This window comes from Molossus molossus, unplaced genomic scaffold, assembly GCF_014108415.1.
Source record: "Molossus molossus isolate mMolMol1 unplaced genomic scaffold, mMolMol1.p scaffold_m16_p_14, whole genome shotgun sequence".
In the NCBI taxonomy this organism is placed as follows: Eukaryota; Metazoa; Chordata; class Mammalia; order Chiroptera; family Molossidae; genus Molossus; species Molossus molossus.
Window position 1 is genome coordinate 64,341,855 of NW_023425349.1, and position 13,609 is coordinate 64,355,463.

Sequence of the window (13,609 nt, forward strand, 5' to 3'; positions counted from 1 at the left end):
CAGGAGTTGGTGAGAAAATTAACAGGCATAAAAGAATCAGAATGCAATGGAGAAAATATAGAATCAAATATGAAATATCTTGCCCCCCATCTAGGTACTATTGTTAGCTACATTTCCCCTCCCCCCAAAAAAAACCAACTAAACCCTCGTTTACTCTGTGAAGCTTTTCCTGAATTTCCTAGCTCATAGCTTTCTCCTTGACCTTTTATATTTTAATATGTGTTTTCCCAACTAGATCGTTAAGTCTATTTTTGGTCAGGAACCATATATAATTTTTCTTACATCTTCAAATCCAGATGCTTCATTTGGAATAAAGTATGTACCACTGATTTTTTACCTAATTATCATATCAATGATGACAGTTATTAGTGAAATATGAATTCACAGAATGGAACAACCACAGGGGCAACTCTTGCATGGGGTCGTTATGTTGTAGGCACACTGGTTACTTTGTGAGTCCCTGAAGGACAAGCGTGTGTCTTTTTCATGTTTATTCCTTGTTTTTATCCATCGTGATGCCTGACACATAGAAATGGCAATGTTTGACTAAGGAAGGGAAGAATTGAAAGGAGGGAGGAAAGAGTCTGGGTATTGAAATATGGACTCAATATGAGAAAAAGCAAGGAATTCTAGACAAGAAGGACACTATTGGCAAGGGCAGCTGGTGAAAAGGGGCGGTGTGGGAGCGTGTACGAGTGTGTGAAACTCTGTGGAAGCTAAGAGGTCTCCATATAATGGCACAGCACATCTGTAGGATGGCTAAGATATTTTTCATGCTGTGGAGATCATACTGCGAAAGTTAGAATAAAGAATTTAGAATTGGGGCCAGAGGCAATGGAGCCATTCCAGGTTCGTAAGAGAATGAAAAGCATATTTTAGGAAAACTACTTGGAAACAGTGTTAGGCAAGGTAGATGAGAAAGGAAACAATAAAGAAGGGAAATCAGTTTAGACCTGATTGTGACCATGTCATCATGAGGTGACGGACCTGATCGCCAGAAGAGAGAATCTTTTCGTTGAAAACAGTCAGTGGGGTTTCATGATTAACTGAACGTAAGACGAAAAGGGACAGAGACACAGTTGGGCTCACAAATTGGGGTGCCATAAAAATAAAGAAGCACAGAAAACAGTTGGTTTGAGGAAAATGACAAATGTAACTTTGGACATGACAATTTTACGCAGCATGAGGTAGTAGAAAGAACATATTATTAAAGGCAGAATAAGCAAACCCCTAGTTCTGTGTAGAGCATGAAGAAAGCACTTAGATGTTCAATTTTAATTTTTATTAAATCACTAAACATACCTGGATATTTATGTTTCCTAAAATATTAAAGGGACACATAAATTCCTGCTATAATTACCCCACTGTGAGGATAAAATGAGATGGTCACTATTAAAACTGTTTTGTCAAATAACAATGGTCAACCTTCACGTCAGAGGCAAAGGTAAATATTTTTGCCTGCTCCACAGAAAGCTGGTTTTTCTGCCCTTTTTAGGCTCTTACAGAAAGTTACTCTTTTATATTCACTTTAAAAGGACTGGAGGGTAACAAAACTATAGAGAACACAGTTTATTTTCTGGAAAAAAAATATCCTAGGATTGTTTGAGCTTGTCAACCAAATGCCTCTATTTTCCTAACTATGTAACAAGAACATTTAACCAATTTGTTCAGCAAGCTTCAGCAGACACCAGAACAGGAATGCTGGCCAGGGAAAAGAGGGGAAGTGATGCTGGGTGACAAGGACATGTGGTTTTCTATTTTATTTCTTCATTGATTTTTAGAGAGGGAGAGAGAATCATTGATGAGAGAGAATATCGATTGGCCTCCTCCTGCATGCCCCCCACTGGGGATCGGGCCCACAACCTGGGCATGTGCCCTGACTGGGAATCGAACTGGTGACCTCTTAATGCATGGGCCGACAGTCAACCACTGAGCCACACCAGCAGGGCCATATGGCTTTCTAATAACAGCACATCTACAGAGAGCTAGGACCAAGCAGAAGGCATGGGCCCGTCACAGGGAACTTTGACTGAGAGGGGAGAAAGCACTCAGTAATGATGAAGCACATGGGTCTGGAATCAAACAGAAGAGGGAGCATCTTCAGAGAGAACCCAGCTCCTGGCTGTGTGGCCACAAGGAAACTGCTGACTGCAGCGAAGCCACAAACTGTAACATGGGCACAATGAGAGAGCTTACCTTCTAGAACTGTGCCAAGTAAGTACTCAGTAAATGCCAGCTAACATTATTAAAAAGGAAACTGTGAAATCGACTTTATTCAGCATGAGGACACCACTGATTTCTAGCCTTTAAATACAAGGACAGGGAAAAAAATACAGAGAGAGAGAATGAGGGGGCCGGGAAGAAGGGACACAGAGAGAAAAGATGAGACAAGACAGCAGCAAGGACAGGAAAAGAAGTAGAAAAGGGGGAAAAATGACAGAATGAGGGAGAAAAATGACAGGAAACATTGAAAAGAACAGTGATAAAAGGGAACAGGAAAAGGATTCTTCAAATGTATACTTACAATTTGAAATTTCTCTATACTATTTATTTGTTATTTAAATAGGAGCAGAACAAAATACAGTACAGTTCTGAATGAAACTGGAAACAAATGTTGATGGAAGACTCATTGGAAAGCTTCGCGGGGGACAAGGGGTAAGGGCCTGGGTGTTGGCCATGTGAGAATTCATTAAAAGAGTGAAATGTTACTTCATGTAATTTCTTCCTATGCTTCCATATTTCTATAGCTTTATAAAAATGCTTGTTTAAATAATGTGCCTTCTTAGTCCCATATGGTTTGGCCTCTACACCTCTTTTAAATAGAGTACACTTATATAATTAGGAATGGTACTGTAGTACAAAAAGCAAAGATATTATATTACACCAGGAAACTTACGTTCTATAAAACAGAGGCTACATTCCAGCAAACTAGCAAATCTTTCTTTATAATCCCTATTCATACACAATTTAGAATGAGGTAATGCCAGGTTTTATATCAACTAAACCATTCTTTAAGTGCATCTCTGACCCAAATGCCTGAAGACTCTGTCTGAAGTTGATGGCACGTTGAAGACGTGAATACACTCTGCGGTATGACTCTTTGTTATAGATTACTACTGTTTTCACACTGGAACCAAAAGTAATTCGACTTCAGTTACACTATGCTTAGAAAATAAATATTAATAAATGAGGACAGTTCACTGAGTTAGGACTTAATGCAATTTTCTTGGGCAGAGAAATTCTTCATACAGACTGAGATTTACTCATTTAGTGACCAGAGACTTTTGTAAACTTTTAATGTGTAAGACATGCACATTCAGGGTTGGCCAGAGGGAAACTGTAGTTCCTGAAGATGTATCTGATGACTCATCACCTCTCAACCCTCTCTACCTCCCACACAAACAGTTATACATACCCAGGGACTCATCCGTCTCTCCCAACACAGGGCTTCCAATCAAGTCCTCATGCTCTAGTTTGGGTTTGGGTCCTTTTCTAGAATATTATTGTGTTTCTCAATCCCTCCTACCCAATTATTTGCTACCTAACATGGCATAATGCTAAAGGGTTCCCGAACATTCATGGACTAAATTTCTTTCTAGCTAATATATTTGAAATAGAAAGACATCGTTTAAAAAAAAAAAAAAAGTTCAGTGGTAGTGCTATGGGGAAGATAATTTTGCTAGAACATTTATTAAAAATATAGAGAACTCATTATTTTATGTCATATATAGTCTGCTTTTGGTTATCTTATTCCATGTCGAATCAAGCAATAATCCTGCCCCGTTTCTAGAGCTTTCCATTGCTCTCTATTTGAAGGAGTTATTCCAAAGTCATACACTGTACAGAGTAGGCAGCCTACTTCACTATGGGAGAGGCAGAACACACATTTTCCATGAGGTAGCAAGAGAACAATAACATCATTGGCACTGTATAGTATTAGGGTTTTAACAGTTACATTAGCAAAGGCTATTTAGAAAATGATGATATAAATTTATAGGTAAATGACATTTGTGCTTATTAAAACACCCAGGATTCCCCTTAAAAAATATCCCATAATTTCTTTCCTTAGGGTTAAAAACACCCACCTGTTATGAAAGGTGTGCATAAACATTTAAGACTACAATGGAAAGTACTATAAAGACATTTTACAGCAATCTGCTGAGTTATTTTTATAATGAAAATTAATAAAAATAGTAAAGCACAAAGATTAAATCAAAGCCTCCTGTAATATCACCACAGGGATAGTTTCTTCATTATTTGATAACTATGCTTATATATTTGATGTGAATTTAGGTCGCTATTATATACTTCCATGCATATGTATGTGAATATGTATATACATATATATGTGTATTTGTGTGTATATATATTTGAACATGTTGCTGAGACCAGCATTTTTTTAGCCTTTTAAAAATTTAACAACATATTGGCAATATTTCCCATGCTGTTAAGTATTTCTCTATCTATCACCTCCCTTTCACTGGTTGCAAAGTTGCCCAAGCTAGAACTATACATAATTTATTTAACTAATTGCTTATGGCCAGACATTTATTTATATAGCTGCTTTTGCTTGCTTGCTTGTTTTTCTTTGGGATTTGTATTGAACGCATTTATAAATAAATCTCTCTACATATTGCTGATTACCTTTTTAGAGATAAACTTCTAGGGAAGAAACTGCTGAGTCTAATGGTATGTCTGATTTTAAAATGTGACCATTGGTCCTCTAAAAATGTTAACAATTTACATGTACATCAACAATATATTTAATTCACCCCAGATATGGTCACAACTCAGATGTTTTTAAATTTTAGGTAAGTTAGTAAGTAAATAATAACTGCTTTGCTTTTTATTTTTTTTGCAAAGGAGTTGAAACAACCTACTTACAAGTAATCAAAATTCGTCTTTTCAGAATTCCATGAATCCCCCTTAATCATCTCTAGCATAAAACCAAACTGAGAGAGAAAATGAGAACAAGAGGTGTTTCTGCTCCAAATTTCTATACAGCTGTCAAATGAGATTGGTTGCTGTTATAGCAAGAGCGACCATACCTGTCTGCAGGAAACTGTTAGGTTCCACCTGTTAGGAGAGCTCGCCCCCTCTCCCACGGTCGCCTTCACCCTTTTATTTTCTCCTTTCCTCCCTCCCTCTTTCTGGGACCATATCTTGTGCTATGGCACCTCAAATATTTATGATCACATCTTTTTTTTTAAATTAATTTATTTTTGTTACAGATGTTTCCCCCCCCACACACACACACCCTTCTCCCTATCCTGACCCCCTCCCCCCAAGCATTGTTGTCTGTGTCCATTGGTTACGCATATGTGCATAAATTCTTTGGTTTATCTCACCCCCTGCCCCCTCCTCTGAACTTTGTCAGTCTGAACCTTACTCCTTTCTATGTCTCAGACAAAAAAAAAAAAGGCTAAGGGAATATATCATCACATCTTTTAAACTGAGCTCCTAACCAGCATTGACTTACAAATTCAATCCACATATGACGTGGTTTTCGTAGAGAACAGTGAAGTTTAAGTAGACTTCAACAATGTTCTTAAAAAAAATGTTGAAGCGTCTGAACCACCAAGGCATAGTCTAAGATTACAAGCCCAAGGCTGCTATGGAATTGAAGGTCAGCCACCACAAAATCAGCTAGGACATACATACGGGTTCCGGGTTCCGTACAGGAAGAGGACCAAAAAAAAAAAAAAGAAAGGTTAAGCAACTTCATTCTTGTCCTCTGGAATGGCAGAATGCCTTGGGCTATTTTTGCTGGTGACTTTGCCATGCCCTTGGCATTTGCCACATCAGACTAGCAAGAGAAGTGTCCCTAGTTAAAAGGTCATTAACCCTTCTGCCCAGCAGTCCCGATTATTGCACAAGCTTTAATAAAGCACCCTTTCATGACTGCCTTGCTCCCTCCACTCTTTCATTTCTTTGAGGGCCATCACCTCATAAACCAAAGAATTAATTCCCATTCTATTCAGATCTGGGGTCCACCAAGTGCCATATTCTGGTCTCAAATCCTAGCCCTGTGCTAGAGGAGGAAGTGATGAGTCATAATGAAATCAGAGGTGGAGCATGGGAACAACCTTGTAGAATATCCTAATGTCCCTTAATGAGTCATTGTAAATAAGTCTTCCTTATCTCTACCTCACTTAGACTATCAATCTCCCCAAAACATCAGAAGAAATAACTTGATGTTGGCTTCCTAAAAATTTGTGGAACCCGCCCTGGCCAGTTTGGCTCAGTGGTTAGAGCATTGGCCTGCGGTCTGGAGAGACCCCGGGTTTGGTTCCCGCTGGGGGCGCGTACCTCGGTTGCAGTTTGTCCCCGGCCCTGGTTGGTCATGCGGGTGGCAGCCACTCGATGTGTCCCTTTCGCATCGATGTTTCTCTCTCTCTCTCTCTTTCTCTCTCTCCCTCCCACTCTATCTGTACAAAAGGTGGAAAAACGTCTTCGGGTGAGGATAAAAAAAAAAAAAAAATTTTGTGGAACCTTAACAATTCGGAAAGAGACCTAATGCCCATCTGTAAGTAATGGCAACATGAGTTGGGGAGTAAAATACAACTTGGGGCAAATCCCAGCTTCCCCACTTGATTCCAGTGAGCACTGGGTGAGTAGTTTCACCTCCTGGGGCTTCAAATTAATCTTAGGAGAGCAGGGTTACTACCACTTGTTTCTCTGGGCTGTGGTGGGAATTGAGATACAAAACATGTGACGAGCCTGTCACAGACTAGTGGGTGACATGTAAGAGCTCCCCTGAAAGACAGCACTTTTTCAGTTCCCCCCCTTTATTTTATCACTGTGATTTGTACTGCTCTGATTTAAAAGTGCTTTTCTACTTCAAAAAACTGTTCTTGCTGATTCATCAAATGAATATAATAACCAGTAACTATCTGCCTTAATATTTTGAGAACATAATTACAGTATTTATCTTTTATATAAGGTGCATATACTCAAAATACCTCATTATGGTCACAAAAGTATTTGCATTGACTCATACCTGCTTCTTAAAGAAAATGACATTCATATTCTCTTTCCCTCCTCTCTCTCCTCTCTTCTCTCTCCTTCTCTCCCTCCCCCCTCTTCTGTGCATGCAGCAAAGCTAGTTAATAGAGTAATGCTCTTAACTCATAAGACCGAGGTCTGAAATCTTAATATGGGGAGTTCGCGAGTGTTAATTTCCAAATATGCTAACTTATTCATGTGTATCTTTACATAGAACCTTTATGATGTTTTTAAAATGTTGTTAAATGCATGCAAACTTTTATTCCTTATTCTCTTCATTTCCAGATTATGGAAAGGCACTCTGTTTTTCCTTTCACAACTATCACACTCAGGATAATGAGAAGCTAGAACCCCAAACTATGAGGAAGTCTGAAGCCATTCATAAGACATGGCCAGAAATGGGCACTGCTCACAAAGTCAAGACCTTCAGTTGGGAATTCAATGGCATGTGCCACAACTATAGGCCAAACCTTTTGTGGAAAATCATAGGCCTCTCTGAACCTCTTAGACACCTTCCTCTGCGCATGCTCACTGCTGCTCTTCTCTACCCTCACTGGGGTCCAGTTCGACACGCTCAACCTGCACGTTGTGTAAAATCAATACTTCAGATAAAATCTGCCAAGTCTTTTTCAAATCAAATTCATAAGGATGTCTCTCAACTAGGACATAGAAATAGGATATTTCTTTAGGCCTTTTATGTTTCTTTCCATGTTTACACTCTCTATTGTTAGAGCCCACCTCAGACTCAATTTTAGAAATCGTCAAGGTGTTTGGTAAAAGATAGCAAAGGTGGGTCATATAAATTATGTCCGTGATTATGCCACTGGAGTGCAGGGTAAGAATGTTTCTGTGATCAGAGTTTTCTAGCCTATATAAAAGCATACTTTTAAACAAAGCTTTCAGCTGTTAGTAACTACCCATAGGTGGTTATGAATAAAGAGGAAAAGTAGCCTGTCCTTTTTGATACATTATTCCTGATTAGGAAAAGGCCTGTTTCTATGACTTTCCTGTGGCTTTAAGCCTCCATAGCTTGAAATCAGCCACAATGGAATATTTACACCATGAAAATGGTCGAAAGCTACAAAACAGTTATTTATATGTTTTCAGAGAGACAACTGTAAACATCAGTCAGCGTGCCATCGAAATACAGCCTGTAAGTCTATTCTGTAAGTCCAACTCAGATGTTACAGAGGAGCACACCTAGGTTAGCTTCACTGAAGCGATCTCTCTCTGTCCGCCCCGTTTGCACATTTCAGTATGGATTCAGAGCTCAGCAACACAAGCAAAAGCGAATAAAGGACTCCATTACAAATAATGAAGGCAGAGAGATTTGACAGGGATTGTGAAGAGGGGATAAGGCTGACGTAGATGCCGGTGACCTACTTTAGTGTTGTCTACTAAAGCTCCCAGGGCAGTGTTTAGCTCTGATTATAAATATTAATTAGATTCCAATCAGAGTACTATTTCAAGGATCTGTGCTCCTTAGGGACAAACATTTCATATAGATAATAGATATATAGAGATAGATAGATAGATAGATAGATAGATAGATAGATAGATAGATAGATAGATAGATGTAGTGACATATGGCATACACATGTATAATATGCTCAAGTTGGTAATAAAATAAATGATTTATGCTGTGAAACAGACCCAGCTACAAAATTATAGGTGAATGAAATCACTCTATAAATAGGGAGGATAAAATCTGTGTAGCTTTAGCAGATACATAATTTTACTATGTATGGATAGGATCAACATTCTTTAGTTTTGCTATGACATCTTCCTTGTTAAGCATGCCATCAGTGAAACAAAAATATTTATAGGAATAGCACCTCTACACATTTAAAACAAACATCCAGAGATGCTGATACCCATTAAATAATTACTTCCTAAAATCCTTAAGAGTAATTTGAGGCTGTAAGCTGCTTGATGTTATTCTGCCTTGTGGGGAATGGAGTCTCAGGTTAGAGACTCTGCCCTCGTCCTTGAACTTGGTGCCAGCAAGAGCTAGGAATGCTGGAGACTTGCAATGGGTGCCTGAGAGAAGGTGGAAGGTCTTTTTTCTTTAACCACAATGACAGCGGAAATTAAGGAGTGGCATTACTCACACCACACAGAGTCTTGCTGAGTCTACTTTTGCTCTAAGTCTCATTCCAGAAAATGTTCTAAGTATGGAATGTGGAGCATACACCACATCACTCTGTTTTGGGGGGGAATGAGACATTCTTTTAAAACCTGTCATCTGCCTCCAACAGTGTTGCTATTAATTAGCCACAAGGTTTGTTGTTGTTTAATGGTAAATACGTGGCTCCATTTCCTTCTCTGTAAACACAACCCAGTTTCTTAAAGTTCCCCATAGTTTAATACCCATTCTTAGATTCCTTAGTCTGAACAGAAAAAAAAAAAAAAAAAAAAGGCAAATCTAGTTCCTACATATGGCAGTCAGAAAAGGAAGCATATATAAGCTGGTCTGGGTCTAAAAATATACATCACAAACACAAATAATAAAACTCATAATTTTATTTTTCAGTATATTGGCCTTGGAGAAACACCCTGAGTTTAGGTTGTTGCTGGCGGTGCTATTAATTAAGGAAATACTAGGAAGTGGTTGGAGATGGACAGGAACGGTTGGAGCAGGGAATATTTCCAGGACTGGGGACTCGGAGAAATATAAAAAGGTTGCTCGGAAGAGTTTTTTCTCATTTCTTTCTCCGTTCTCCCTCTGTGCGCCCTCCATGCACTGATCACCTCAGTCACTCCTACCCGCCCCCCCATCCTGGACCACATTCTTGCAACTAATTCCTCAAATCAAGATGTGTAATTAACGTACCAATCTAACAGCAATGGGTTAAACTTCTCACACATTTTTTTTTTTTCAAATCATAAAAGAATCTTAAAAGGAAGCAAAAATAATTCTCAAGATCCTTATTTTTAAACATTTTGGATAAGGGATATCCTGAGATCAGATCACATAAAGCTGTAATGACAGGGTTAACACAATCTATTAGAGGCCTATAAGAATTCTGTGATTCTAATGTGTTTTGAAAATTAGCATTATAGCGTTCAAAATGTCTCTGTTTTAACTAAAATGTCATAAAGCATTGAGAAATTTTTATTTTTTTGTTTAAAAAAAATTTTTTTAATCCTCACCCATGGATATTTTTCTAAATATCTTCAGATAGAGTGGGAATGGGAGAGGGAGAGAGAGACAGATCATGTAAGAGAGACACATCGCGGACGACCCCACCAGGGCCAGGGCGGAACTGCAATCGAGGTCCGTGCCCTTGACAGGAATCAAACCCCTGCCTTTTTGCTCCATGGGCCGAACCGGCCAGGGCAAATTGAGAAATTTTTAAAGTCTTAACATTGTTTTTATATTGCACTGACACAACGTATTACTTTCTATTTCAGAGGAGTTTTCTCTTTAGACATTTAAAAGGAAAAAAAAAAAGTTTTCCATTTTGAGTTATCATCAGTATCAAATACTAATTTTCCTGTCACTCATGGCAAAGGAAGTGTTCCTTTTTGTAGATTATATTGACAATAATTTTACAATAAACTTTATTGACCAAGTTTAAAGTAGATATTGCATTTCTAACCTCCTCTTCTTGGCTGGCTAGCTCTATGCTGAACTTTGTAAGGGTTTTGTAATTTAAAACAAAACAAAACAGAAAACTGTTCTTGATTGAGATGCAAGGCTTCCATAATTACATGTCACAGTGCAATTCTTACCCAATGAGCCTGTGGTTTTCCAAATTTAGTACAAAGCTTACATTTTATCAGTGAGTTGAGATTGGGTCTTATTCTCCTTTGATTCCATAAGTAGTTGTTCCAACTTTAAAATAGGCCACTTAATTTACAACTATTTTCTTTATTTCTTTAAGAGTGAGGAATACCAATACTTGACACGTTGACAAGAGAACTTCGGCAACTTTGTGACGTGAAATATTTCATTCAGAAGTCCTGTTTCCTCTCCCTAGACTTTCTAGATGAGGTTATGCTAAGAACAAACTGAGCTATGTCTGCCTATGAACCTACAAGTGTTTACAAAACCTAAGTGGCATCCCTGGAAATAGAGGGTCAGAACGACCGATACCACAAATATTTACTTGTCCCAGAAATAGAGGGGCCATATTTCAAAATATCCCAATGGAACCCTAAAATTAGAGCTACCTTATTAAAAATAGTATCCTCTGCTTGAAAATGATTAGCACAAATTCAATGTTGAATCAAACTGATAATTAGTTTATAATAACTTACTTGGTAGAAGAAACTCAGATCAGTAGCTTGAAAATGTAGATAAACTATATTTTTTTTAACAAATTGAAAATATAAATTATCAAAGACAACTTTTTGACTAGTTATGCTCAATCTTTTCCCTCCATAACTAAAATGAAAGTATCTCAGCAACTTCCCCCTTTTAAAATCCACCACAATCTTCAGTAATCAAATACATTATTCTGGCTGTTTCATTTTTCACTCCTGCTAGTAGTGACATACTGTTACATTTGGTAAGGACATTCATTTTGGTTGTGTATTTTCACTAGTTATTTTTTACTGATATAAAATTACTAGGAAAGGCTTCTAAAGCTAGATTTTTTTTTGCCTTAGGAAGATGGGTGGAGTCGGGGTGGGGGACAATGACACTTCATTTAAAGTCATTTTTACGCCCCTAGTATGTTAATTGCTGTAAAGTTTGTAGGTGTCAGGCAATTCCGCCAGGAAAACTTAACATCTAATACTCCAGCTAGCAACTCCCTACTGAAACAAGACGCTGAAACTACCACTAGCAGCAGGGGTGGGGAAATGTGTTGCTCTTCTTGCCTACGATATACGGTACAGGGGTTGGCCCTGGTTTGGTCCACCTGCCAGCGGAGTTTAAAGTTTCCGAGGCTCACAAGAACACAATGACTTGGATCACACAGCCTAAATAGCAAGAAGGGTACTTCTGCTGCATCAAGGAAGTCGTGAAACTACTGCGAACTATCTCCTTTATGCGTCCGCGCACACGTCCTGCTCTATCACTGACCAGAGATTATTTCTGACGATACTTCGAAAGCTTGGATTTATGGCTGGAAAATGAAACGACGCTGGAGTGTGGCCACATCATTATTTTGTGTCGCGTGGTAGCAGATGGGCAGTCAGTGAATGGCGCAGGGATGTGACGGACAGTTTTATAATGTGATTTTTCCCCCCATAAAGCTAAAGCAGACTTCATTTCCCTCTATTTTCTTTTGGTCTATAGTACTTGCATTTTCCCCCCTCTCTGCAATATCAATTAACTCAACTTCGCAGTGGAGTGGCCAAAAAGGAAGAGGATGAATCGGCCTCTATAATCTTGGTTCGAGTCAGAGGAGTTACAGCGACCAGGGTACTGCGGCTGCGACCCGCCGCGTCCTGTGCAGATTGCAGGGCTGATCTCGCGCAGGCGGTTATGGAGCGGACGGTGCCCTGGACCCGCCGAGGATAGAGACCCTGGCGGCAGGAGGGCTCCGCTGATCTCGCGCCAGACTTGGAGGCCGCGGCTGCCTCTCACCCGCAGCATTTTACTACCATTATCATTGTTCTTGAAAAGTCATGGAAGACGGGACACTGCCAGATCTCAGAGACATCGAGCTGAAGCTGGGGCGCAAAGTACCGGAGAGCCTAGTGCGCTCGCTCCTTGGGGAGGAGCTGGTTCCCCTGGAAAGGGACAGGGACCCCTGCGGGGGGAGCAGCGGAGGTGGCGGTGCCTGCAGTAGCAGCAGCAGCAGCAGCAGCAGCAGCAGCAGCTGCAGCTTACCTCCCTCCTTATCGTCCTCCTCTTCCTCCTCCCCAACCTCTGGCTCCCCAGGAAGACGTAGCCACTCTAGCACCCTGGAGAGGCTGGAAACCAAGCTTCACCTCCTCAGGCAAGAGATGGTGAGTGTGGTGCGCCAGCTGTGGTCGTGGGGGCGTGGGCCCAAAAATGCAGTGATCGGAAGATGGGGCCTGGGAGAGAGGGTGGCTAGGGCTCTTGGGTTGAGTTCCCGTGCGTGGGAATGAAGGTTAGAAGAGCGCACAGGGGCTGCAGGTCTGGAGGCAGCCTTTGCGAGGCTTGTTTACCCTGGACTTTGCTCGGTTCAGGGTTCGCTAAGATAGCAGAGCCTGCTCCGTCTGTGTACTTTATGACAGCGCAGACTGGGTGCTCCCTTGCTCTGACCATTTTGCGGCTCGGGGGCACCAGTTTCCCCAAGGGTTTGCAATTATTACACACGCCTCTGGGGCCTGCTATGAGCCATTCACACTTTCCGTTCTAAAGGTGGCTCAGGCCATCGCACTTATTACAAAAATACTTCCCGGTTTGCCAAGAGGTGGCGCGGCGGGGTCCCTGCAGCTTGCCAGGCTCACTCCTCTTCCACCTCTGCGGCCTCCGCCCCTTTGGTGCAGCAGCTGTTCCAAGGCCACTGTAGAGCTGATTCTCCACAGCTGGTTCTGAAAACAATGGCCCACGCGTTCTTGGTGTTCTTATGAATAGCTTGTTACACTGTTTTGATACAAGAGAGCAGGTGATCCCCAGACCCAGGGATTTGCTAATGACCACTTCCTACCCTTTCCCCTGGGTCTTCATTCTGTGATTGTT

The 13,609-nt window shown here is 40.4% G+C and overlaps 1 protein-coding gene across 1 annotated transcript in view; it reads left to right on the forward strand.

Annotated features, from left to right (window-relative positions):
* Positions 1–11,972: 11,972 nt before the first annotated feature.
* Positions 11,973–13,609, forward strand: part of LURAP1L (leucine rich adaptor protein 1 like) — a 42,939-nt gene continuing 41,302 nt past the window's right edge. Inside the window, exon 1 of the mRNA XM_036261739.1 lies at positions 11,973–12,909. Coding sequence (XP_036117632.1) covers positions 12,586–12,909 — 324 coding nt within the window. The 5' untranslated portion in view covers positions 11,973–12,585. The remainder of the gene's footprint in view (positions 12,910–13,609) is intronic.